The sequence below is a fragment of the Colobus angolensis genome, unplaced genomic scaffold (genome assembly GCF_000951035.1).
Source record: "Colobus angolensis palliatus isolate OR3802 unplaced genomic scaffold, Cang.pa_1.0 Scaffold3, whole genome shotgun sequence".
Classification (NCBI taxonomy): Eukaryota; Metazoa; Chordata; class Mammalia; order Primates; family Cercopithecidae; genus Colobus; species Colobus angolensis.
Genome location: NW_012116265.1, coordinates 12,986,469 through 13,014,011, shown reverse-complemented (window position 1 = coordinate 13,014,011; position 27,543 = coordinate 12,986,469). Strand labels below are relative to the sequence as shown.

The 27,543-nt window shown below is 36.0% G+C and overlaps 1 protein-coding gene across 1 annotated transcript in view; it reads right to left on the bottom strand.

The window, feature by feature from the left end:
* The window catches only part of CEP128 (centrosomal protein 128kDa), a 477,957-nt gene that overhangs the window by 236,670 nt on the left and 213,744 nt on the right, over nt 1-27,543 (bottom strand). Inside the window, exon 20 of the mRNA XM_011949470.1 lies at nt 19,764-19,956. Coding sequence (XP_011804860.1) covers nt 19,764-19,956 — 193 coding nt within the window. The remainder of the gene's footprint in view (nt 1-19,763; nt 19,957-27,543) is intronic.

The window sequence follows — 27,543 nt, the reverse complement described above, 5'->3', positions numbered from 1 at the left end:
GTCACTTGAGAACAGATGAAGAGCTAACTGGAAGCTATTGCTGAAACCTTACACAGTGTTCTGGGAAGTTTTAGCAAATAGTAACTTACAGAGAATGGAACACAATCATCCATCATCATAAAACAGAACCCAGAGGGGTTGAAGTTAGCTTGTAGAAACAGAACAGTTAAAAGATTAAAACGGTTATCCTCATTTAATAATTGAGTACCATAACGAACCAGACAAGCCTTATGGAGATTGGGTACTGTGACTGGTTCTGTGGTATGCTATTGCTTTCAAATATTTGGCCTCCTCATGACCTTTAAGTCTCAGGAACCATGTGCTCACAATTAAACAGGGTTGCTATTTACTAACATTTTTGTTCATTTGGTATTAGTGGACCCAAAGTCTACTTTAAAATTTGGAATGCTGAAGAATAATTCATTCATCCATCTGTTTATCCACCCAACATTTGTGGTGTGTTATGGAATAAAAGACACCTAAGACATTGAATAAAATCATCTCAGTCCTCAATCAGTTCAATACTTAATAATAATTAATAATTTATCCAAATATATACATTCTAAGAACAGCCAATCTGGAATTGTGTTAAGTAAATTACTTCCTTTTTCATCACCCCTAACCACTGGTGACAGGTTCCCAAAACAAACAAAACAGAGAAGACCAAATTTTATTTGTGAAATTCAAGACTCTATAGGAAAAGAAAAGGTAAAAATCTGGAATTAACCTCTGAAAAACTTTTAAATTATTCTATGTTTACCTTAACAATAAAGACACATACTAGAAAAAGATATCCAATAACAATTTACACATTTGGGGTTGACAGTAGGACTTACTACTGATTTCTGTATACTGTCTAGTGTTCAACTGAAAGCTCAGACACTCTTCTTGAAATTTCAGTAAGATGTTTATAAATGTGTTTTACCTTACTATTACAAAAATACATGAGAGGCATAATGTTGTTTTTTTTTTTCAGGATAGTTCCTGTGCTACTTTTGACTGTATATTCTAGCCTCCTCTCCTTGTTGTTTGCTCCTTTGTTCATTCACTCATTACTTAACTAAACAACTATCTATTGGGCACCTACTGTATATATATATGTATGTCGGTGTTTGGAAAGAATAAGGAAAACCTCCATCTGCCCCTATCACACATCAAGGTTGTTTTATTTCTCTGTTTTTCTCCTCTATTGGCAACTGGAATTCCATTCTCAAGTTTAGGTTTACTCTTTGTCATTCTTATTTTCTTTTTTTTTTTTTTTTTTGAGACTGAGTCTCGCTCTGTCACCCAGGCTGGAGTACAGTGGCACAATCTCAGCTCACTGCAACCTTCACCTCCCAGGTTCAAGTGATTCTCGTGCCTTAGCCTCCGAAGTAGCTGGGATTACAGGTGCCCACCACCACGCCCAGCTAATTTTTGTAGTTTTAGTAGAGATGGGGTTTCACCATGTTGGCCAGGCTGGTCTTGAATTTCTGACCTCAAGTGATCTGCCCGCCTCACCCTCCCACAGTGCTGGGATTACGGAGGTGAGGCACCACACTTGGCTCCCAATGCTTTTTTCCTACAGATAATTTACTCTGTCTTTACCTCTATTAACTATTCCAGAACACAAGCGCCCTCTATTTCACGTTATCTACAACAAGAATGACCCACAATTGATGAAAATTTAATATCCAAGCAGGAAAAGTTATCTGACTCCAAGAATTATAATATGCTAGAATTTTGGTACAAGAGGAAGTTCATGCTGATTACAGAAGATTGTAATTCACAAAGTTAAAATCCTGAAAGAAAAATCTCCCTTCAGAGAAAGTATGCAGTAGGAAAGATCTCAAACTCTTAAATGATATTAATTCTAACTAATTAATTTATATGGAATAATCAGGCTTTGGTATTTTTCAGCTACATTGGTAGATCTTTCAGAAACCACAAATTGAGCAAATGAGATCTGAAAATGCTTTGTTTCCCAAAACCACATCTTCCCCAGTAAATGCTCTAACCATTCAATTATTACATTTCTTTACCTTGAATAAGAAAAGGGAACAAGTAGTATAAGGTACTATCTATAAAAACAAATAAGTAACCTCTATAAGATCCTTTTGGTAGGCAACCAGAATATGTCTCCCCCTTTCCTTCCTAATATCCAAATCCCCCAAAACAGAGGTACTTGTTACCTTCCTTTGTGATGTAGAAACCAACAGACATCTCCTATCTCTGATGACCATGACGGCCATGATGTGCCTGATTTAGCCAAGGCTTCAGGAGCTTATAACGTTGTATTAATAGGGAAAATTCCTATTAACAAAAAGCATGAAGAAAAACTTTTCTTTAGGAGTGATCCCATAACCTGCAATTTATATTCCCTCAGAGTATTTATAGCATTTCCTAGTCATAAAAGACAGAAGGCAAGATCCCTTAAGTGGTTGCTTCTTTGAAAGGATCAAACCTACATAAGAAATAAAATGGAGAACCAACAAGAGCTACTCCATCAATAACCCCTCCCTTTTGAAAACCATGCACCCACATCCATACACTCCTTTTCATAGCTTTATATGTAAATTTTTGTGTAAATTCTTGTCTTTTATATGAATTAACATTCTAAATTATCTAAAATCAAAGATTGTCATCTTTCATATATGGAATTCAATGGAACATCACATACTCCAAAGACACTAACAGGTAGTCTTTGAAAATAAGTTGCTTTTAGCTTGCCTATGGGTTGCCTGTGCAAGACAAGTCCTTGAGTCAGCACAAACTGAACTTAAGGAGAAAAATGTAAGTCATCCAACCAAATGTGCATTATATACTCATGGATCTCATTTAATACTTCTGCCTAGCTGATAATATAAATAAGTGAATATTTCAAGGAAAAAGAATTTTAAAAGAAAGAGAATATAGTTGGATGAGTACATAATTATTAATATTTTACAAAATAAACTTTGGAAGTGAGTTGCTGGAAGGTGAACAAAATATTTGAGAACTGGAAATTTTAAAAGGCAGTGGCAGGGGCAGACATTTCCAGGTGCTCCTGGTAGAAAACGGACCTGAAAAAAGATTGCATAAAAATTGCTAATGAAAAATAAATTAGATATTTGGGTGGAATTAGAGCTGTAGAAAAGAAATAAGACGATCAGTCACCTGAGCATGGTTATGGAGGCATGGAAAGTGAAAGGCAAGTACAGTATCACTGTGAAAGAGTTCTGATTGCTTCACACAGAAATGTACCTGAGGCCAAACAACAGGTATGCCTTGTCTAACATCGACCTTATACCAGGACTTAAACAAAAATAAGGTTACAATTCGACCGAGCAGAGAGGGGAATCATAAAGAAGTAGTAGAGTATCTTACTTTAACATGAAAGAAAGATCAATTTACAATAAAGTAAAAAAAAAGTAATAAATTTTAAAATTTTGCATTTAGAAGCCTCAGGGGAAGCATAGATATCCATGTCACCTCATTCCAGAAGTCAGAGGGAGTTACAGAAGTGGAGAGGCCAAATCTTACTGTAATATTTTGCCAGAAAATGTGAAACCAAAAAAGAGCCCAAATAACCAAGGCAAAGATTGCATTAGTAAGTCTCCAAAAGCAATTGCAACGAAAACAAAAATTGACAAGTTGGACCTAATTAAAGAGTTTGTGCACAGCAAAAGAAACTATCAACAAACAGACAACCTACAGAATAAGAGAAAATATTTGTAAATTATGCATTCAACAAAGGTCCAATATCCACAATCTGTAAGGAACTTAAACAAATCAGAAGCAAAAATAACTCCATTAAAAATGGGCAAAGGACATGAACAGATACTTCTCAAAAGAAGACACGCAGCCAACAAGCATATGAAAAAATGTTCAACATCACCAATCATTAAAAAAATGCAAATCAAAACCACAATTAGATACCATCTCACACCAGTCAGAATGTCTATTAAAAAAGCAAAAAAAAACAGATGTTGGCATGGTTGCAGAGAAAAGGATATGCTTACACACTGCTGGTGGGAATGTCAATTAGTTTAGCCACTGTGGTAAGCAGGCAATTTCTAAAAAAACTTAAAATAAAATTACCATTCAACACAGTAATCCCATTACTGGATACATACCCAAAGGAATATAAATTATTCTACCAAAAGACACATGCATATGTATGTTCATTGCAGCACTATTTACAATAGTAGACATGGAATCAACCTAGATACACATCATTGGTGGACTAGATACAAAAAAAAAAGTGACATGTAAACACCATGGAATACTATACAGACATAAAAAGGATTGAAATCATGTCCTTTGCAGCAACATGTATGCAGCTAGAGGCCGTAATCCTAAATTATCCTAAGATAATTAACGCAAGAACAGAAAACCAAATATTACAAGTTCCCACTTATTAGTGAGACCTGAACATGAGTACACATGGACACAAAGATGGGCAACAGTAGACACTGGGGCCTACCTGAGGGTGGAGGATGGGAGAGGGGTGAGGATGGAAGAACTAACTATTGGATACCCTGTTCACTACCAAGGTAACAAAATCATTTGTATATTAAACCCCAGTGACACGCTATTTAGTCATATAACAAATCTGCACATGTAACCCCTGAACCTAAAAGTTGAAAAAGGAAAAAAAAAAAAAAAAGTACATTTTAAATGTTTGCTCCACAAATTCCAAAAGGAGGAGGAAAAGGGTATACATTGCTGTGGGCTCTGTGTAAAAAGCGTTTTTATTGAATTTGAACCTGAGAGGTTGAAAGATATTCCAAACTCTTATTTATTGGTTCTTATTGTTAATGTATTTCAGCCAAAACTTTTTTATTCTCTCTTAATAGATTATGTCTCTGTCTGGACTAAGAGAATAACCAAAAAAGTGATCATGTGTAGCAGTAATAACTATATAGGCAGAACATTATAAATATACTAGACCAAAGTTGCATTTTCTAACTAGATGTAACCACATATTAAATAGCTGTATTTTTCCTCTTTTAACAGCTTTTTTTGTCACTTCCATGCTCCCAAAGCAGAGTCACAGAATCTGCAGGTTCACACTGAGCCCTTTTGGTTAAACACATCACTGAGGCAATCAGAATCTCCTTTTGCTGCCCTTTCAGTGGGAACAGCAAGTTCTGCCCTAGTCCCAGGCTGGGCTGGTGTGTGTGTGTGTGTATGTGTACCCAGTGTTTAGTCTTTCATCCCTCACCCCCTCCCACGCTTTCCCCCAAGTCCCCAAAGTCCACTGTATCATTCTTATGCCTTTGTGCCCTCATAGTTTGGCTCCCACTTATAAGTGAGAACATATGATGTTTGCTTTTCCATTCCTGAGTTACTTCACTTGGAATAATGGTCTCCAACACCATCCAGGGGTGCTGTGAATGCCATTATTTCATTGCTTTTTATAGCTGATTAGTATTCTATGGTGTGTATATATATTATTTACATATATGTATATACACCACATATACACACCATATATATGGTATATATACACATACACCCCATATATACACACCATATATACACCATATATATATACCATATATATACACACCATATATATATACCACACACACATACATACCACATTTTTCTTATCCACTTGTTGATTGGTGGGTATTCTATGGTGCATATATACGTGTGTGTGTGTATATACACACACACACACACACACTCACATACTTACCACATTTTCCTTATCCACTTGTTGATTGGTGGGTATTTGGGCTAGTTCTATAGTTTTGCAATTGCAAATTGTGCTGCTATAAACATGCATGTGTAAGAGTCTTTTTCATATAATTTCATAATTTTCATAAATTCCCTCTAGGTAGATGCCCAGTAGTGAGACTGCTAGATCAAATGGCAGATCTACTTCTACTTCTTTAAAGAATATCCATATTGTTTTTTATTGTGGTTGTACTAGTTTACATTCCCACCAGCAGTACAAAAGTGGTCTCTTTTCATCACATCCGTGCCAACATCTATTTCCTTTTTGATTTTTTAGTTATGGACATTCTTGCATGGGTAGGTATTACCAAATTTTGCAAGAAGAATATTTGCTTGAAGATAGGTATTTAATTGAAATTACATTTACTTCTCCTTTCCTCCCTTAACAAACACCATTATGATAAACACATTTGGTGCAATATTTATGAGGATTGGTGTGTTTAGGGAATATCTCAGAAGACATAGTACATACTGCAGCCATTTTCTCTTTCTTGAACTGCCAAGCTAAACTCAGCATGAACAAAGATAGAAATATTAACTAGTACCCAACAGAGGCCTCACTGGCCTCTGTGGAAGAATAAGAGATGGTATTACTTAGATATACACCTCTTTAGAATGTACACATTGAATAGCCATAGTCACAGCAGGCTTGGAAAATAAGAGCAGTCTCTTATTTCAATATGAGCTTACAATTGCACCTTAAGAAAAAATAAGAAAATTAATTTCTATATTTGTTCATAATCATTGGCATTTCATTGCAACAAAATTCTACTATATAGAGGTCTCCCCTTCTGAATATCTTTTAGGAAAGGAATCCTTCCAACTGCCATAAACATTTTAGTGTCTATTAACCTCATAGTTTCAAAGTATGCATTCTTATACCTTAGCTACATCCTCCCAACTGTAATTTATATCTCTTTTCTCAAGATTGAAAGTGCTTCTTGGTTAAGTTATATTAGGTCATTCTATACTCAGAATGGAAGAGGGTAAAGAGAAATGTTTAACATAAGGGCAACTCCTGTACCATGGACAGACCCAGCTGAACTTCTAGCTGGAGACATGACTGTTTTAACAGGGAAAAGGAGGAAGAAACTGTGGATCATATATTATATGTACACCTCTTCCGGCCCCAGTGAACTTTGAAAGCTTTGCAGAGAGACAAATATTTCATGACCACAAAAGTATAAGTTAGTCAGACACCGTAGTTCTTGGAAAGAGTTGTTTTGTGGAATTTATGTAGATGACTACAAAAACTAATTTGTGCTCTTGAAAACTATAGTATCCATTAATCACTGTGAATTTCAAAAACAATAGAAAGGTGTGGTCTTGAATAACTAATTAGAATGTAGTTCTCACTTTCATGGTGGAGGCCCAAGAAAGGAAAGGTTTGATCTTAGTTTCCTCTTTATGGTAGAGAAAGGTTGTATACAATAATATTAGAATTAAACCCATTAATTGGGCCTTGAGGCTTGATGTTCCTGTGAGCTATTCAAAAAATTATAGGTTATCACATACTAAAATGATGTGAAAGAAAATTTTAGAAATATTATAGCTATCACAACGAAGGAGTTAATATCTAACAGTAAAACTATTGTTTCTGGATAAGAATTTCTAATGATATAGTCATTAAGACAGCCTAAAGACTTTGAAATTTTGACAATTCCATTTTCTTTCAAATATTCTTAACGAAAAAACTTGATCTCTTTAAAAGTTCAGGGAAGAGATCCCAAGAAAGCGAGGAAAGCCAGGTTGGTTTCAATTGAGGTTGACAGAGTATTGCTGGTTTATTTTGATATGTTATACAGTAGTACAAACACAAAATCAAGTTTCATAAAGTCTGCTCCCATCTGTACCTCCCTGTTAATCCTGGAGAAGTAACCTGCCCCTACTTCCCTCCCAGCCTAAGCTACCTCAACTGTTAAATGGGATTAATAATCTCACAAGGTTATTTTAAGAGTTACATAAGATAATACATTTAAAACCTGCACATTACCAAACCCTCAAGAAATGTTAGGTTCCTTCACTTCCCTAATGGTCATCTCAAGGAATGAGAGTAAGTAGCTGAACATTAAGATCTAATGTCACTTGCATAGGACTGTGGGTAGCGACCTTGTCAAAACGTGACGTAACTAAAAAATTACTTTTAAGTATTGGAACAATAGGGTCAGTAGTCTCAACAGGGGAAAAAAAAAAAGCAAAGCTATAATCTCTCATGGTTGATATGATGAAACTGTTTATCTGATCCAGGAAGGAGAGCATGCGCATCAAAACCTCTCCAAATACTATGAGAGAGAACTTCAAGGGCTTTACACTGGACAGATAAAAAGGGAAAAGACTCTTTTGTTGCCAAGTACACTAGTTTCAAAAAATACATTGAAAACAGCTAAGCTAATAAAAAACATTATCAGCCTAGTTTGGTGATAACTTGGAGTTATTCAATTCTTCATATTTGCTCCTGTGTTTTGAAGAAGCAGAAATAAGAATAAATCGGTAAGGATATCTGTTTTCTTTTTGGTTGATACAACAGACCTTAAGTGTTGGTTGTCTTCTTTTTGGTTGATAGAATAGACCTAGTTAGAAATTACAGGGGCATATAGCTTCAGTTGAAGATACCATAAAAATGGAAAAAAAGAGGTAGGAGGGAAATCTGTACCATCCATTTATCCATCCACCCATCTATCCACCTGCTCCCACACACAAACATTCATTAAATACGTTTACCTTCTGTTAAACATAAAACATGGTACCAGATGCAATGAGGAAACAAGAGATTAAAACCTAGTATTAAATAACATATATGCAGATAACCAGAGGAAACAGCAATAAGTGGCAAATGTCATGGAACCCTACCTGAAAGTTTTAATTGCAACAGAGTGGTAAAACAAAAAAAAACTGCACTAGCAAACATGATAAAAAAAGGGCTAGAGTTTATATAGAAAGAGAAGAGGGAAAAAAATGGTAGGGCTTTTGTAACAAAATTGAACTTTATTTGTTTAGCAGTGGGAAAACCACTGAGGTTTCTAAGCTGGAGAGTCATGGCATCAAAGCTGTGTTTAATGAAGATTCATCTGGCAAAACTGATTACAGCAGTTGAGAGTGTGTGTGTGTGTGTGTGTGTGTGTGAGTGTGTGTGTGTGGTTTCTCCAATAAAACCTGTTTTGGTAGAGGTCAATTGTGGGTGTGTTGTCAGTAATCTATTACAAAACCAAAATTGGTGATTTACTTTTTTGTATTAATCTGAGAGTATTCAAGGTTATTTCTGTAAGATTTCACTCTTATCAAATGTTTTATTAAAGAGCAGATTAATGAATGCAGAAACAAATAGCTGGAGCCCAGGGCACAGTGTGACCTTGAAACACCCACCAGAGTGTTCCTGCTGGGAAAAATTATCTGTGTTGGGCTTTAGCAGGCATATAGGTGAGGACAAGTCCAGCAGAAGACACAGACTGCAGGTTAGGAAGATCATACAAGTAAGATGTTTCTATAATCCTTGTAGGTATGAAGCAATCAAGAGCTAAATAAGACAAAGTTGGTATAAAAGTTAATTTTATATGTCAACTTGACTGGGCCACAAGGTGCCCAGATATTTGGTTAAATATTATTTTGAGTATGTCCGTGAGGGTGTTTCTAAATTATATTAACATTTGAATCAGTAGACTGAAAGAAAACCATATTGGCTCCACAATATGAGTGGGCCTCATCTAATCCACTGAAGGTCCCAACAGAGCAAAAACACTGAGCAAAAATCACTCTCCCTCTGCATGAACATCTTCAAACTAGGACATCAATTCTCTCTTGCCTTAAGCTTGAACTCAGACTAGAACTTACACCATTACCTGTCTTGGTTCTTACAGCACTGGACTAAGACTGGAACTATACCGTAGGTGCTTTTGGGTCTCTGGCCTGTGGACTACAGATCTTGGGACTTCTCAGTCTTCATAACTACATGGGTCATGTGTGTGTGTGTGTGTGTGTGTGTGTATTTGTGTGTCTGTGTATAGAAACACACCCTATTGCTACTGTTTCTGGAGAACCCAGACTAACACAGGTGGTATAAACAGAAAGAGAGGAATGAATATATGACAAACAGTTAAGAAAAACTTTGTAAAGTTACCAGTTATAGTGGACAAGGAAATGGGAGAATGTAATCTTCTTTCAAATCATAAATATAAGAGAGATTTTAAATTTGCTTTCAGGAAAACTCTCAAATTAATAAATTTTTTAAAAATTCCCCAAAGATTCAAATGGGAATTTCATGGCTATAAGGCATATGTAAGTTTCACATAGAATATGTTGATGTCTTGTATTTTTAAGTATTTCCATTTTATATTTCATGACATGCATATGTTTATTTTCAGCAACTACCTCTACTATGTAAACCATTCTGGACCCCAGTGTAATCAATAATAAAGAATAATCAAATTTCAAATACTTAAAATTCAATCATAAATTGAAGTTTAGAACCTACTAAAGGTAGACTAGGCACCTGAAAATTCAGTCTGTTAGAGGACACAGATAAGTTTATTAAATTTACTAAGTGCAGTCACAACCTTTTCGTTTGCACTTTAGTTTCCTCATTTCATGTTTCAGCCAAGTTCTTTCCAACTTCAACCCTTCATAGATGCTGTTCCCTCTGTTGGAATGGCTATGCTTATCACCCCTTACCTGGCTAAGGTCAGGCATCACTTTCTAAGGAAACCCTGACTTCAACATCTCCCTCACCCATACTCTGTGAAGTTAGATCCTCCATATACTCTTAGAGTGTAATCTACACCATTACAAAGGACAACCACTCTAGTAGACACAGTGTCGATGGCCAACATGAAAATGTTTTAATGTATTTTAAAACAAGAAAAAAGAATATAATAACAAATATAGAATAATAAAACTAGCCTGCATTGTTTGTGTCTTCATACTAACATAATCAAAAGTTTAATTTTTTTAAGGGAGGAAGGGGCCCACAAAAGCGAAAGTCTTTAGGATCCACAAAAGTCATAATATGTCACTAGCTACTTTGTCTTATTGCTAAGAAATGACACCCTGACTTTTTTAAGCTGGATGATAGTACCTACCTGAAAATTAAATAAAATTATAAATAACTTAAAGCACTTAAACAGTGTCTGGCACATAGCAATAAATGTTAGATATTATTACTGTTTAAAACAATAACTGAGAGCCAGGTGCAGTGGCTCACGCCTGTAATCCCAGCACTTTGGGAGGCCAAGGAGGGCGGATCACAAGGTCAAGATATCAAGACCATCCTGGCCAACATGGTGAAACCCCATCTCTACTAAAAATACAAAACTTGGCTGGGTGTGGTGGTGCACACCTGTAATCCCAGCTACTTGGGAGGCTGAGGCAGGAGAATCACTTGATTCCAGGAGGCGGAGGTTGCAGTGAGCTGAGATGGCACCACTGCACTCCAGCCTGGCAACACAGCAAGACTCCGTCTCAAAAAAAAAAAAAAAAAAAAAAAAAAGCAGTGACTGAAAACATTATTCATTACATTGCTTACAGAAAGATCTATATAACAGATTCCTCTTGAATTTAGTTTTCAAAATAAGTTTGCTTCTCCCAAGCAGTTTCTGTGCTCCATTTAAGATAATAAGAACCATGTGACCTAACAGATATTCCTCCCAGATGTCAGAAAACTGAGAGCTAAATAAAGTGAGAAACCAAAACAACTCCTTCTTGGTGCCTAGGACAGTATTTCTCTGTTTCTTAATTTTTTTTCCTGTGATTTTATTTTTAGATTTCCATCTATGTCCATTTTAACACTATAGTACAAGTCAAAATAAAAGGATAAAATTTGAAAATATGACTACATAAGATCGAGGGCCTTACAACAGCCTAAGTCAATATGGACTGTCTGCATTTCAGGTTCACTCATAACCCATGTAACTTCTTTGAATTTTCATAGCATATTTGAAGAAAGAATATCAAATATGTATACATAGGCATAAGGAAATCATACTCATTTTGAAAATATCATATTTCACACATTTGAAGAACGATCTCAGTACATGTCAAGGTTAACAGAGTGAAAGTAATTTATGAATATTCCTAATTTTCTGACAAATGTCCAAAAATGGATGCACATTTCCAAAGAGGGTCAAGCAGGTTGGAAAATTTCTTGATACACAGGGAATCAAGTAGCAGAGAACCTATTACAGATCTCTAATTTCACTATTTTATTGGTATATTAGTTTTCCATAGATGCTGTAACAAATTCCCACAAACTTGTGCCTCAAAATGATGCAAATTTATTATGTTACAGTTCTGTACGTTAAATGTTCAATACAGGTCTTACGGGGCTAAATCAACTGTTAGCAAGGCTACCTTCCTTTCTGGAGGCTCTGGGGAAGAATGCATTTCCTTGTCTTTTCCAGGATCTAGAGGCTGCTCATATCCCTTGGTTCATGGTCCCCCTCTTCCATCTTCAATAAGCAATCTGCAGTTGAGTCTTTCTCATATTGAATCCTTCTCTGCTTCCCTCTTTCACTTTTAAGGACCATGTGATTATACTGTGCCCCAGATAATACAGGATAATCTTGTCTCTAGAAACTTAATTTTTTTCCAGCTATAAAATCCCTTTTGCCACGTAAGGTAACATACTCACAGATTCAACCATGTGTCCAACCCTTTTAGGTTGTGGACTTCTTTTGGCAGAGGAGGGAGGGAATAGGCAGGTATTACTATCATTTTGTATGTAACATTATAGAAAAGACAGATAGTACTCATTACAACACACTACCAAAGCAGAAACGCCCTCCCAGAAATCCATATTTGTAACAATAAATAGTCAAAATGTACAGTTTCCATCTGCATTTATTTTAAGGTAGCTCTAATATAAGGCTTAAAAAAAACAAACACAGCAAAGATACGCTTTGAATTTAATGAAAGCTACTTAGTAACCTAAAAGCTCAAATCAAATCTATTTTAGCACAAGGAGCTTTACCTTACTCATCTCCCTAAGTGTGCTCATGATTCAAGTTTATGGAAGAAAAGCTTTGCTATACAAATAATCTATAAGATGAAGAAACAAGAAAATCTAAGAATTCACATAATATATTTAACATTTCTGAATTTTCCAGAATATATTTCAAAATACATACACACACACACACACACATACAGTCTTTCTCCTCAATATTTTGGAAGAGGAAAAATATAAACTTTAAATATTTAAACTTCCCACTCAATCAATACTGGTCTGTTGCCAACTGAATATATTACAGGAAATATTGAAAATCTTTATCTCTAAAATTAAGTTCATCCAATAGAAGTGTTATAAATTTTAGGCCCATTACACAAGAGGTGAAAGAGGGAGGGCTCAGAGATATTTACAGTTAACTAAAGAATAATGAATCATAACTTTCCATTGCCCATTTACTGACTAAAGACATGAATGTTGATTTTGCATTCAATCACAGTTGACATCTGCACAGATCTGTGTATCAGCATCCCTAGGCATATCATTAATTCAATTCTAGTCCTAGGAATATTTAGTCAATGTAGTTTAATTTCAATCCCTGTTGACCTAGGCTGGATTTCAATTCATAACAGAAAACATATGAGAAACAAAATTACTGTAATGAAATATCTATAAACAAAAGAAAAGAAGAATAAAACATATTTCTTAAAAAATTATGATTTGACTCTAATAGTGGGCATAATTTTTTAAAAACTATTCTTTCTCAATTAGTTGTTTAAAACAATTATAGCCTGGGTGCAGTGGCTCACACCTGTAATCCCAGCGCTTTGGGAGGCCGAGGCGGGTGGATCGCGAGGTCAGGCGTTCGAAAACAGCCTGGCCAATACAGTGAAACTCCTTGTCTACTAACAATACAAAAATTAGTCAGGCATGGTGGTGCACACCTGTAGTCCCAGCTACTCGGGAAGCTGAGGCAGGAGAATTGCTTGAACCCAGGCAGTGGAGATTACAGTGAGCCAAGATCGTGCCACCACATTCCAGCCTGGGCAACAGAGCAAGACTTTGTCTGAAAAAAAATAATTATAAAGAAACAAGAAAATAAAAGAAGGGGTAACTTCATGTTAAATAACTGATAAGTTTCAATAATGTTCTCAATTTATCAATGAAAATAATTGTTATTTTAATTATCTCTAATGATCTACACCACTGAACTTTTGAACAAGCTGGTTACAATGTAAAAATAAGATGCTAAGGCCAGGTGCACTGATTCATGCCTGTAATCCCAATAACTTGGGAAAACAAGGTCTAGGATTATTTAAGGCCAGGAGTTTGAGACTAGCCTGGGTAACATAGCAAGACCTCATCTCTATAAAAAATTAAAAAATAAAAACATTAGCCAAGCATGGTAGCATCCACCTGTCATCCCAGCTACTCAGAAGTCTGAGATGGTAGGATAGATTGAGCTCAAGAGGTCAAGGCCACAGCAAGCCAAGATGGTGCCAGTGCACTCCAGCCTGGGTGACAGACCAAGACCTCAATTCAAGCAATCAATCAGATGCTAAATCCAATTTTTAAAAATTAACCAGAGCACAAATAAATAAATGATATTACATTTAGAAATAATCGCCTAAGTTACTTCAGCATGTTTTAATATTACACTCTAATATGGAATAGAAAAAATGGCTTCTCCCTATTTTTGGACTAAAGGACACATCTATGAGTATCATGATTGTAAATTATTTCTTCAATAAGACAAACCAGAAAAACTGTGCAAAACGATTTGCAGAATAAGTAATAGACAACTGAGTGACTGGGTGACTAGAAAAATAAACCAATATATAAATAATGTATAAGCACAACATAAAGTATACAATCCTAAGTCTAAACTACGTATTAGAAAAGATGTCTACAGTTCGACAGTCCCTCCATCATTTCTGTCCCACAAATAAATTATAAGAAAATACCCTCTGTTAACAGCAATTGGCCACCAGCTGTAGACGTAGCATAGAAATTCAGAGGATGAGCAGGGAAAAGCAGCTTAAAAGCTGAAAAATCAGCTTAAGAGTTTCTCATAACACTGAGAATGATGAAACCAAAAGAACAAACCATTAAAAGGTTGATAACACCATTGAAAAATCTAAAATCTATCAAATTACATTAAAATTAGATTTTTAGATAGAAAAAATCAGTCATACAGTAGTCTACTCCCTTATCCACAGTTTCAATTTGGTTTCAATCACTGCCTGTCAACTGCAGCCCGAAAAGAGGAAAGTACAGTACAATAAGACATCTAGCGACAGAGAGAGATCACATTCACATAACTTTTATTATACTATACTGTTATAATTGTTCTATTTTATTATTAATTACTGTTAATGTTTTATTGTTTCTAATTTATAAATTAAGTTTTATCACAGGTATGTATGTATAGGAAAAAGCAGTGCATACAGGGATTATATAGGGATTGGTACTATCTGCAGTTTCAGGCATACACTAGGGTGCCTAAGTCCCCACACATAAGGGGAGTCTACTGCATCTCCTTCTGTAGTAAAATGACTCATGCTCACAGCCATGTATACGGCCAGAATAATCAGTGTATAGTGTGCCAGATTCATCACTAAGGTGGCTCTAATGCTTTGGATATTCATCATATGACAAGTTTTATGCTTCGGAAGCAGGTTGCCAAAAATACAGATTTGGCAATCTGGCTTAAACCACTCCTAAGACATTACCAACACAGGTCATGCCAAAGTTTTACATTGCAAATCCAGTGACTGCTTCTCATCCCTTCTCTCCTTTTCTCCAAATACTCATCCTTTCTTTGAGCATATACAAGGGATAGGGAGATAATATATCTTTCCTCTACTGCCTACTTCTAGGCTATGTATATGTTCATCCTTTCTTTGAGCTTACATAAGGCAAAGACCAATTAGACCCAATTACAGATGCTGAGAAACTAACTGTCAAAATAAGAAAACCACTACAAAAATTATTGTGATAAGTGAATCTGCCAAATATACTAGCATATTCAAAACACTAAAAGGATCTTAAAATAAGGAATCCACAACTCTTTTGCCCTTGTTCTTTCCAAGATTCACTTCTCTACCTTTACTTTTTTTAATTTTATTTCGTGTGTGTGTGTGTGTGTGTGTGATGGAGTCTCGTTCTGTCCCCCAGGCTGGAGTGCAGTGGCGCGATCTCGGCTCACTGCAAGCTCTGCCTCCCAGGTTCACGCCATTCTTCTGCCTCAGCCTCCCAAGTAGCTAGGACTACAGGTGCCCACCACCACGCCCGGCTAATTTTTTTTTTTTGTATTTTTAGTAGAGACGGGGTTTCACCATGTTAGCCAGCATGGTCTCAATCTCCTGACCTCGTGATCCGCCCGCCTTGGCCTCCCAAAGTGCTGGGATTACAGGCGTGAGCTACCGCGTCCAGCCTCTACCTTTACTTTGGACCTCATCCTCTCATATCTTCTGGGATCCTGCTACACCAGTTAAACTTCCACCTGTTCGACCTCTCCCATTAACAGCCCCTTCCACTGAACATGTATAATCAGGCTCAAGCTTTTCTATGATTAGTAGTACATAGAGAATCATACTCTAAAAGTTATAGTCATTCTACTCTTAAAGACTGAGACTGTTTTAGACACACACACAGTTTTAATAGTCTTTTTTTTTATATTTAGGTATTTTGAATTTTTTTCACGTGTTATACTAGAGAGTAAACTCATAGCACACAATGGGGCTAGAATTAATACTAACAATGTTATTGTGTCCCTAAATGAATGAGGAAGCTCTTAGAGAATACTGTCATGAAATGAATAAAATATAAATTATTTAAATATTGCTACCATAAAATGTAATACATAACTGAAATATTAGAAAAGACAAATGCTGTTATCTAATTCCAGAGTGTCATAAACAATATGTAAACCACTCTAATTAAATTACTTAATCAACCTCTGCCAAATATTTGCTGATTTTTATTTTAGTTAAGCAGAGTTTAATAAGTATCCAATAAATTTCAAAACAGGGAAAAATAAATAAATTTGGGCCAATGGCAAGATATCATCTCTTTCTAAATCTAAACTTTGGGTTAAAAACTATGCTTTCTTTCACAACAGTGATGTTTTTTCAATAAATGTTAATATTATGGCTCCCCTACTAACTGTGCTCCTTTAATGTTTTCATTAATTCCCTTATTCATTCAGTTGTGCAATACATATTTCACATGTCTACTGTGCACCAGGTTCTTTTTAGGCACTGAGATACAGCATTCAGCAAAACATTAAAAAATCACTGCCTTCATAGAAATTCTATGCTAGGTGATACATATAAGAAAACACATTTCTCAATTGTGTGCCTGTCAGAAATTCATTGAGGCAAGAAATAAAGTATCTTTGGGCCAGGACAGGCCACACCCACAGCCATTACTAGGGTGAAACTTCAAACTAGTGAAATGTATATACACATACACACACACACACACACACACACAGATTCATATCGATATCTGCATACAGATACATATAGAGAGAGAGAGACAGACAGACAGATAGACTGACAGAAATGATGCATATTTCTTTCACTGCCTACTTTTTAGCTAAGACACAGGTGTTAACCAAAAATAATCTGGGCATTCGTTCTCTGCTGCAAAGGCATTATTTTCTGAAGAGCTGGAAGACTATTTTCTTTCTTCTTCATCCTCTTACCTGTAGTACTTTCCCTTTTATAACTACTCAGAAAAGATAACTCCCTAACAAAGAAACTTTGACAATGGCTTATTTTACCCTTAGATGTGCATTCTAACAGATAACACATGACAGCAAGGGACAGATTCAGGAAGATTTGATACAGTACATGCTGCTGGGAATGACTATTTTCTATACATTGTACTTACAGCATGAGGGCAGTGAGGAATTGGTGAAGACCCCACCTAATAAAACAAAGCCAAAAGTGTATAGCACCTACCCCAAACTGGAAATAATAAGTAAATCAAATTTCATCTTTAAGGTAAAGGAATTTCAGGTCATGTCAATTTCTAATTATTCCAAGAAGGAAAGCTATGTACACATAATAGCCAAAACCACAACCACCCAGTGCCTGGAAAGCAAGATCCGTCACCTGTTTAAAAAAGAGGCACTATTTCAGTTTCAGGAAAAAATAAGAAAATCGCGTTCTATATTTGTTCATATTTACTAGCATTTTGTACACTAAGAATATAACTATACTGTAGAAATGCCTCTCCTTCTGAAAACTGTTGGAAAATTCCTTTCAATTTCCACATAAATTTTAAGTTTTAGTAAACCTGATAGTTTCAACATATTCTTATATTATACCTAAATCCTCCCAGCTGAAGTTTACAGTTCTTTAGTCTTGTCTTTGTTACCTCTTACAACTGAAGAATTTCTCAGTGAATAATTACTAAACTTCTAAGAGGTTCCTGACATTTTTATTAAGGTTCCCTTAATAAATTTCCTCTCCTACCGGAATCTCCAAATTCCAAATTTCCAGACTTACAGGCCCAGAATACCCCAAAAGTGTATGACAACTCAGATCTATGTATATAGCAGCAATCAGTGGTGGAAACTCCTTGTCCCAGGGCCTCAGCTAACCTGGCAGATGTCACTTACTATGACATTAAATCGAACTAAAAATATTAACTCTGAGATGGCATTAATTCTAGCAAATAGAAAGTTTATCTGTCATATTTCACTTATAGATAAGTAACTTTGTTCTAGTTAATAGATAAGTTTCTAAGATGGTAAAGAGAATCACCTATAAATATGTATTAACAATTCACTTTGATATCTCAGAAATATCTAAACTTAATCACTGCTGCCTTTTACCTTCTCTATGTGTACCACTGTAAAAAAATATGTTTAAATCACCATGCAGATAAATTCTGCAGAAAACCTCTCTTCCTCTTCTCCTCTTTTCCTTATGGAAATCCTGCTTTGTTTTTAAGATCCAAATAAAGTGACATGCCCTACAAAAATGTCCCCACAGGGACCTCAGCAGAAGTAACCAAAACTCTTTTTACCAAGAGCATGTTGCTTATATTTCTAGCAATTAACTTGTTTATAAGTCCTCAACTTTAACAGTATTTGCTTGATAGCAGACTAAAGTGTTCATTACGTCCAAATCCACCAGGCAGTACTATTATAATATTTTTCACGTACCAGGCAAAAGATTAACATATCTCTTATGACAAAAGTTTGGGCCTTCATAATACTTTTTTTTTCTTACAGTTTTGATTTTAAGAATTAGGTAAAAACGCATGCCCTCTTTTTCTCCCACCAAATCAACTACTTCCTGACTTTCCTCTTACTCACAATGGCAAAACCATTGAGACCTTCGAATCTCCTGTGAGTCCTCTCTCTTCCTCACCTTGGGCTGGTCCTCCACAACATCTTTTGCATTTGCTGCCTGTTTTCCAATTCCACAACCAAGGTCCTTCTTCAGTCCCTCTTTTCCTTTTATGGAGAACATATCAATCGGCCTCTAACTGGACACATTGCCATAATCAATGCTAATAATTTAATAACAGAGTTCCAAAATATGTGAAGCCAAACTTTCCTTCCCTTACTCTACTGTTTCCACCACTGTGATTACAACCTTCTAATATATTATACAATGTACCTATTTGTAATATTTATGGCTCCACCCAATAAAACATAAGCTAAATAAGGCTAGGGGGTTTGTTTTGTTTTCGTTTTTTTGTTTTTTTTTTCCCCCGCTTTATTCACTGATATATCCTCTGTACCTAGAATAGTGCATACTTGAAAATGGGCACAAAATACGTATTGAATGAACTAAGGAGTATTTTGCTGAAGTAAATTTAAACTTCAGCGTTTTACTAAGACAGAAGCAGTCTGTCTTATCAATTAATTCCTGCACACAGCCAGTTAATGCAGGTGTCATATACACAGGAGGAGTGCTGTGGCTGAAGAGTTTTCTCTTCTAATCCCAGAAGTGAAGAAAGATAAGACGACAAAGACAAGAAAAGGAGATGGGCTTGGAAACAGTCCAAACTGGATGCAGTAGAGGTCGGTTTTTTTCCAATCCCAGGATTAGGATTCCATAAATATAAACAAAGAAAAATGAAAGAACAACTAACACACCTCTCTTCTCACGATGTATTTCATCCAGAAGCTGCTCCTGCCTTTCTATCTGTTGGAAGAGACACTGCAGCTCAGATTCCTTGTTTTCAGTCAGGTTCCTGAGTTGCTGTCTGCAGAGCATCAGCTGGTGTCGCAGATTTTTCTCTCTGTTTTCTCTCTCTTTCAGTTCCTCACAGAGCCACTGAAGTTTAGTCTGAAAAATGATATTTATATCTAATGGTTAAAGAAACCCAGAAAAGAGTAGCATTTCAAAACACGAGGAAAAAAATAAGTAACATCATGATAATTTGAACAAATATAGATAATTGGCAAATTTTTGCAAAATTTTAAAATGCTCATGTTTAATTTGCATAATGGTCTATATCAATTAAAAGCTGGTTCAGAAATTAAGGCATGATATTCGTAGATTTTTATAAAATCCCTTTAGAAAGATAAAGTTTGGCCTATTAAACTTTCAATAATATGATAGGTAATCCTCTGATTTGATATACAGGGCAGCCTAGTATTGGAATTTAAAAAACAAATACAGACCAGAATAGAACTACAGACTTTTTATAAAAGAAGTATTCCTTCAGAGAATTTTTTAAAAGAGAAAATTCCTAGCATGACTTCTAAAAACGCATATCCACATTGATCTAGCTAATTAGGTATGAGGAGAGATTTTTTATTGACTAGAAGATATAGAGTTAATGTTTATGCTTCTAAGACACAAGGAAAGTGAATTCTGGCAACTCTTCTTCACAGATTCTAACCTCACCTATCTTTTTTTCTTTCTCTCCTTTTTTTTTTTACTCTGTCACCTGGGATAGAGTGCAGTGGCACGATCTTGGCTCACTGAAGTCTTGACCTCCTGGGCTCAAGAAATCCTCCTGCTCAGCCTCCTTAGTAGCTGGGACCACGGGTGCACACCACCATGTCTGGCTAACTGTTTTTTGTACTTTTTTGTAGAGTTGGGGTTTCACCATGTTGCCCAGGCTGGCCTCAAAGAAATCCACCTGTCTCAGCCTCCCACAGTGCTGGAATTACTGGCGAGTGACCACACCCAGCTCTCACCTATCTTTAATATTTAGATATTTAAAACAAGAATAGGAAAAGAAATATTTCTTTCACCTTCAATACAGCAAGATTTCAGTCAAGTCTCAGGACGTTCCTAGGTCAGGCTACCCTCCAATTCCTAGTTATATGTGAAATGTATTGTCCGTAGGAAAATCAAGTTTTTGAAGACAAAACCTGTATCATAACTATTAATATAAACTCTCATCAAAAACAAAAGGGGGCCATCATAACAGTTCCTCTTCTGGAATGATGATATATAGAAATCTGTAGAAATAGTCCCCAGTGAAATACCAGTAAGTGCTAAAAATAATTTTTAAAAAAATAACATTTCTAAATATTGTCCTGTGGCCATACAGCAAATGAAGAAACATTTATTCAAGAAACTCTAGTTAACCTCATTAAAGTGGCACTTGAGGCATAACTGACTCCTTCCTTCTACCCTCAGTGTGACAAAAGCTCCACTCCTCATTCCAGAAAAACAGTGCCAAGAAAACAGGGTTTTCTTTCTCTAGTTCACAGTCAATGTACATGATAGCATACTAGATGGGCAGATCACCAGGATTTTTCAGCCTTGCAGCTCTGATTTGCATAGGCTAAATTCCTGGCCAAATGCAGCAAGATGTTCTCCCCCAATGTCCCACTGATAGGATGGTTACTCTCCCCAAGCACAGCAGGCTGAGAATACTGGGGTCCCAATTGCCATTTCCCCAGGTCACTTATAATAAAGCTGTACTTATGAATATGCCTGATGAATACAGATTTTTTTTGAAATCTCGAGAAAATACTAGCAAACAGAACCCAGCAAGCCATGAAATGAATCTCATGATTAATATGGTTTGGCTCTGTGTCTCCACCCAAATCTCATGACAAATTATAATTTCCAATGTTGGGGGAGGGACCCAGTGGGAGGTGACTGGATCATGTGGGCAGTTTCCCCCTTGCTGTCCTTATGATAGTGAGTTCTCGAGAGATCTGGTTGTTTAAAGGTATGTAGACTTCATCCTTTGCCCTCTCTTGCCGCCATGTGAAGACAAGACATGCTTGCTTCCCTTTCACCCTCCACCTTGATTGTAAGTTTCCTGAGGCCTCCCCAACCAAGCATCCTGCACAGCCTATAGAATTGTGAGTCAATTAAATCTCTTTTTTTTATAAATTACTCAGTCTCGGGTAGTTCTTTATAGCAGAGTGAGAACAAACTAATACAATGATCAAGTGGAAGTTATCCTACGAATGCAAGGTTGAAGAGATATTAATGTAATATACCATATTAATAGAATTAGGGACAAATGATATCTTATATGATTATATCAAAAGATACAGAAAAAGCATATAAAAAAGTTAAACATTCCTTCATAAAAAAGACACTCAAAAAACTACAAATAGAAGAGAACCTCCTTAATATAATTTTTAAAATATCTATGGAAAACCCACAACTATTATCATGCTTAATAGTAAAAGTCTGAATGCTTTCACACTAAGATCAGAAACAAGAAAAGGATAACAGCTCTCACCGCTTCCATCTAACATTGTATTAGAGGGTTACGAAAAGGCAATTATACAAAAAATAAAAAGAAATTAAAAATATCCAGATTGAAAAGGAAGAAGGGAACATATCTCTATTTGCAGGTATGGGCAGGAAAATCCTAGTAATTACATTTAAAAAATCTATTAGAACTAATAAAAGAGTCCAGCATATTGCAATACATAAAATCAATACAAAAATTAATTCTATTTCTATATATTAATATTTTCAATGAGCAATCCAAAAATAACATTAAGATAATCATATTTGCAATAGTATCAAAAATGAAGTATTTAGTGATAAACATAAAACTACAAAACTTATATCTAAAAACTACAAAATGCTTTTTAAAAAACTGAAGACTAAGTAAGAAGATATCCTAGATACATGGATTGAAAGAGAATATTATTCAGATAGTAATACATCCTGCCTAATCTACAGATTTAAGGGAATCCCTTTCAGAATCCCATCTGGCTTCTTTAAAGAAATTGATGAGTTGATCCTATGTTTCATATGGGAATTCAAGGCAAATTTCCAAAATAGCCAAAAACAAAAGATATTGGAAAAGAAGAATATAATTGGAGGATTCATACTTATCCATTCCAAAGCTTACTACAAAGCTACAGTAATCAAGATGGTATGGTATTGGCGTTAGGACAGATATACAGACTGAAGGAACAGAAGTGAAAGTCTAAAAATAAACCCTTACATAAATGTCAATTGATTTTCAACAAAAGAGACAAAACAATTTAATGGAGAAAAGAATAGTCTCATCAACAAATGGTGCTAGGACAAATAAACATACAAACACAAAAGAATTCATTTATACCCCCTACTTCACACCATATACAAAAACTAACCCGAAAAGGATCACAGACCTAAATGTTAAGAGCTGAAACTATAAGATTATTAAAAGAAAACACAGGCATAAATCGTTGTGACCTTGGCTTGGCAATAATTTCCTAGGTATAACACCAAAAGCAGAAGCCATCAAAGAAAAAAAGCTGATAAATTGAACTGTTTTGAAATTAAAATTCTGCACTTCAAAGGCCACCACCAACAAAGAGAAGAGACAACCTGCTAAGTGGGAGAAAATATTTGCAACTCAATGTCTAATGAGGGAATTATATGTCAGATTCATAAAGAAGTCAATAACAAAAAGACAAATGATGCCGTTTATGAAACATACAGAGGATGTAAATAGATATTTCTCCAATGAAGATATATAAATAGCCAATAAGCACATGAAAAGATGCTGAACATCATTAGCCATCAGGAAAATGTAAATCAAAACCACAATAGGACTCTACTTCACATCCAGCAGGGTAGCTAATATCAAAAAGACAGATAATAACAATTGTTTGCATAGATGTGGAGAAACTGGAACTCTGACATATTGCCGGTGGGAATGCACAGCAGTGCAATCGCTTTAGAAAATAATCTGACAGTTACTCTATGGGTTAAACATAGAGGTACCATAAAACCCAGCAGTTCTACTCCCAGGTAAAAATCCAAGAGAAATGAAAAACAAATGTCCATGCAAAAACTCAGACAGAAATTACTCATAGCAGCATTATAGTAACAGCCAAAAAATTGAAACTATCCAAATTTCCATCAAATGATAGACAGATTTAAAAAATGGAATAGATCCAAACAATGAAATATTATTTGGCAATAAAAAACTGAGGTCATGATACATGCTAAAATGGATATATCATAATATGGATGAAACTCGAAAACATTCTGCTAAATGAAATAAGTCAATCACAAAAGACCACATATTATATGATTATATTTGTGGCCAGGGCAATGGCTCACGCCTGTAATCCCAGCACTTTGGGAGGCCAAGGTGGGCAGATTATGAGGTCAGGAGTTCAAGACCAGCCTGACCAACATAGTGAAACCCCATCTCTACTAAAAACACAAAAATTAGCCAGGCGTGGTGGCATATGCCTATAATTCCAGCTACTCAGGAGGCTGAGGCAGGAGAATTGCTTGAACCCAGGAGGCAGAGGTTGCAGTGAGCCAAAATTGCGCCACTGCACTCCAGCCTAGGCAACAGAGAAAGATTCCATCTCAAAAAAAATATATATATATATATTTATTTAAAATGTCCTGAATAGACAAATCTACAGAGACAAAAAGATTAGTGGCAGACTAGAACTGGTGGCTGGATTTATAGGTGATGGCTAAGGTGTCCTGATTTTCTACCTGAGGTGATGAAAGTGTTCTCAAATTAAATGTGGTGATGACTGCACAATTCTGTAAATACACTAAAAAGCATTAAATGGTGCATTCTAAATGGATGAATTGTATGATGTATGAATTATATCTCAATTAAGCTGTTATTTACACACACAAAAAAAAGAAGGGTAGAGAGTAAGTCAAGACAGAAAAACAAAGCTAAAATTATACATCTATGGATAAATGAGACCTGGCTTTAGTACATGCTATGGAATCTATAGGCCTCTGTCTTGTCTGGATGTCATTGGCTAAATGTAGGAAGCCTGAAAATTAAATTGGGCTGTGCACTTCCAATTATGATTACAGAAATTTAACAAAGCCTACTTCACTTCTCAATACTCCCTTTGAAACATCCATGAGAAGACAGAACAATAAAAAGCTTCCATAGGACAGAAAATCAGGAAACAGGGTAAACTCTTTGCCAGATAAAATAAGTACTTTCTATTATAATTTTGTGCTGAAGCACTAACGGAGAATACAGGAAAAATATGGGACAGTATACCAACATCCTCCTATGACAATCAAGGCAGCAAATTGGGCTATTCTTTAGAAAGTGTTTTCTACGCAGAGTATGAAACACATGCTGAAGGCTGGAAATCAAGAGTTTGTTATAATACTCCAAGCAAGTGAAAATACAAAGGGAAGAACCAAAGTGTACATTTTTGAGATGTGGTAGTTCCTCACATGTTATGGTTAAAGTAGAGAGAGAAATCAGTAATGGTCAAGACATATAACCCATAATACCCATGTTGCTAATTTACAAAACTGTGAGACAGGCTTTAGGTGTAACCCTGTGTACTCTCAGCTGAGATGAAAGGAGAGGGAAAAGTAAAAGAAACTTTGTCTTGCAACATGGGTACCAACTCAAGCCACAGTAAAATAAAGCACGAAGTAGACTCCTAAAGTTCCTGACTCCAGGCCCTATCTCCCAGGGAGCATTTCTAAACTCTGCCTAGGCCAGAAAGAAACGTGTCGCCCAGAAGAGAAACACAGAAGCCTGGCTGGCTTCACCATCTGCTGACTAGAGAGCTCTTGGATCTTGAATAAACATCAGAAGTAGTCAGACAATAGTCACCATAAGCCTTGGGACAGACTCAGTACTGTGCTGGCTTCAGATCTGTCCCAGCATAGTCCCAGTGGTTGTGGACGCAGAGGCGCTTGTTTCAAACCTCCTCCAGCTCCAGCCAGTTCAGCACTGAGAGAAACACTGCGTTTGTTTTGAGGGAAAGTAGGGAAGAGAAAAAAAGACTCTACCTGGTGACCCAAGCACTTCGGAGAACAGTATGGAGGTTCCTCAAAAAACAAAAACTAGAGCTACCATACAATCCAGCAATCCCACTGCTAAATATATACCCCAAAGAAAGGAAATCAGGATAGCAATGTCTGCGCTCCCACATTTGTTGTGGCACTAATCACAACAGCCAAGATTTGGATGGAACCTAACTGTCCATCAGCAGACAAACAGATAAAGAAAATGTGGAAATGTGGTGCATATACACAACGGACTACTATTCAGCCATACAAAAGCATGACATCCTGTCATTTGCAACAACATTTATGGAACCTGAGACACTATGTGAAGTGAGATAAGCCAGGCAAAGAAAGACAAACTTCACATGTCTCACTCATTTCTGGGAACTAAAGATTAAAACCATTGAACTCACTGAGATAGAAAGTAGAACGATGGTTACCAGAGAGAGGTATGAAGGGTAGTGGAGTGGGGGCAGGGAGTGAGGATGGTTAATGGGAACAAAAATATAGTTAGATGGAATTAATAAGGTCTAGTATTTGATAGCACAACAGGGTGATTACAATGAACAATAATTTATCATGCATTTTTAAATAATTAAAAGAATAGAATTGGAATATTTGAAACACATAAGAAACAAGTGCTTAAGGTGATAGATATCCCTTTTATAATGATGTGATCACTATACATTGCACGCCTATATCAAAATATCAGCTTTTAGCAGATAACAAATTAAACAACTTTGGCAAACAAAAGAAATATATAAGCACAGGATAAAATTTAAAATAGATAAACCTGAAGGAATACATTTTAAAAAATGGCAACATGAACACGGACTGATAAAAGATACGATGTTTACAGTTGACCACAGACTCCACAGGAGTGAAAAAGAAGACAGTTTTTCAACCTCCTATCAATAGAAAGACCACCTGTTCTAGGAACAGGTCACTATTAGACAACAGAGTAGGATTTAATCTGGTTGGTATGCACCATAGATGGCAAATGTGAGTAGTTACAAGCGCAAGGTAGAAAACATCAATAAAAAAGTGGATAGAAAATACGGAAATGTATCTGTTTCTCTTCAGTCTACTTGAAGAAAATTAACAGAGCAAGCATAGTGATAAAATGCAACACTTTTCCCCCATGTTGGAAATGAATAAAGAATGGAGGGGACTATGTCAAACCATAGTGTAGTTGCCCCTGCTAATGTGGTCAGGTCCATGGTTGTTCTCATTTCCAACTGTTTTCTGCCATATACGAATGAAACTCTACTTTTTAATCAGATCTTCTGATGTTTCCCACACAAAACTTCCATACTGTATTTATGCAATTGTCTGCTTTTTCAAATGTTTGCGACCAATTCAATTTTTAATAACCCATGTGGTCCAAACAAAATGGGTCCCAGCACAATCCTCCAGTCATCTCTTCTAACCCAGTGATTTAATCGCAAATTTTAAAAATCACTTCATGTTTCCTTTTCTCCAATGCTTTTCCACCTATTCCATCCTAGTCTTTCACCTTTGTGTAATTACTACTTATTACTGCTACTACTAAGAGATAGTAATGGAGAAACAATAAATCTGTTTTGTCCTAACAATAATACTAATGGTTCTGGGGAAAAAAACAAAACAATAACAACAACAAAAATCCCTAACAAGGTATTAGTCAGGTTTGATATGTGTTATGGATTGAATTCTGTCCCCTCCGAC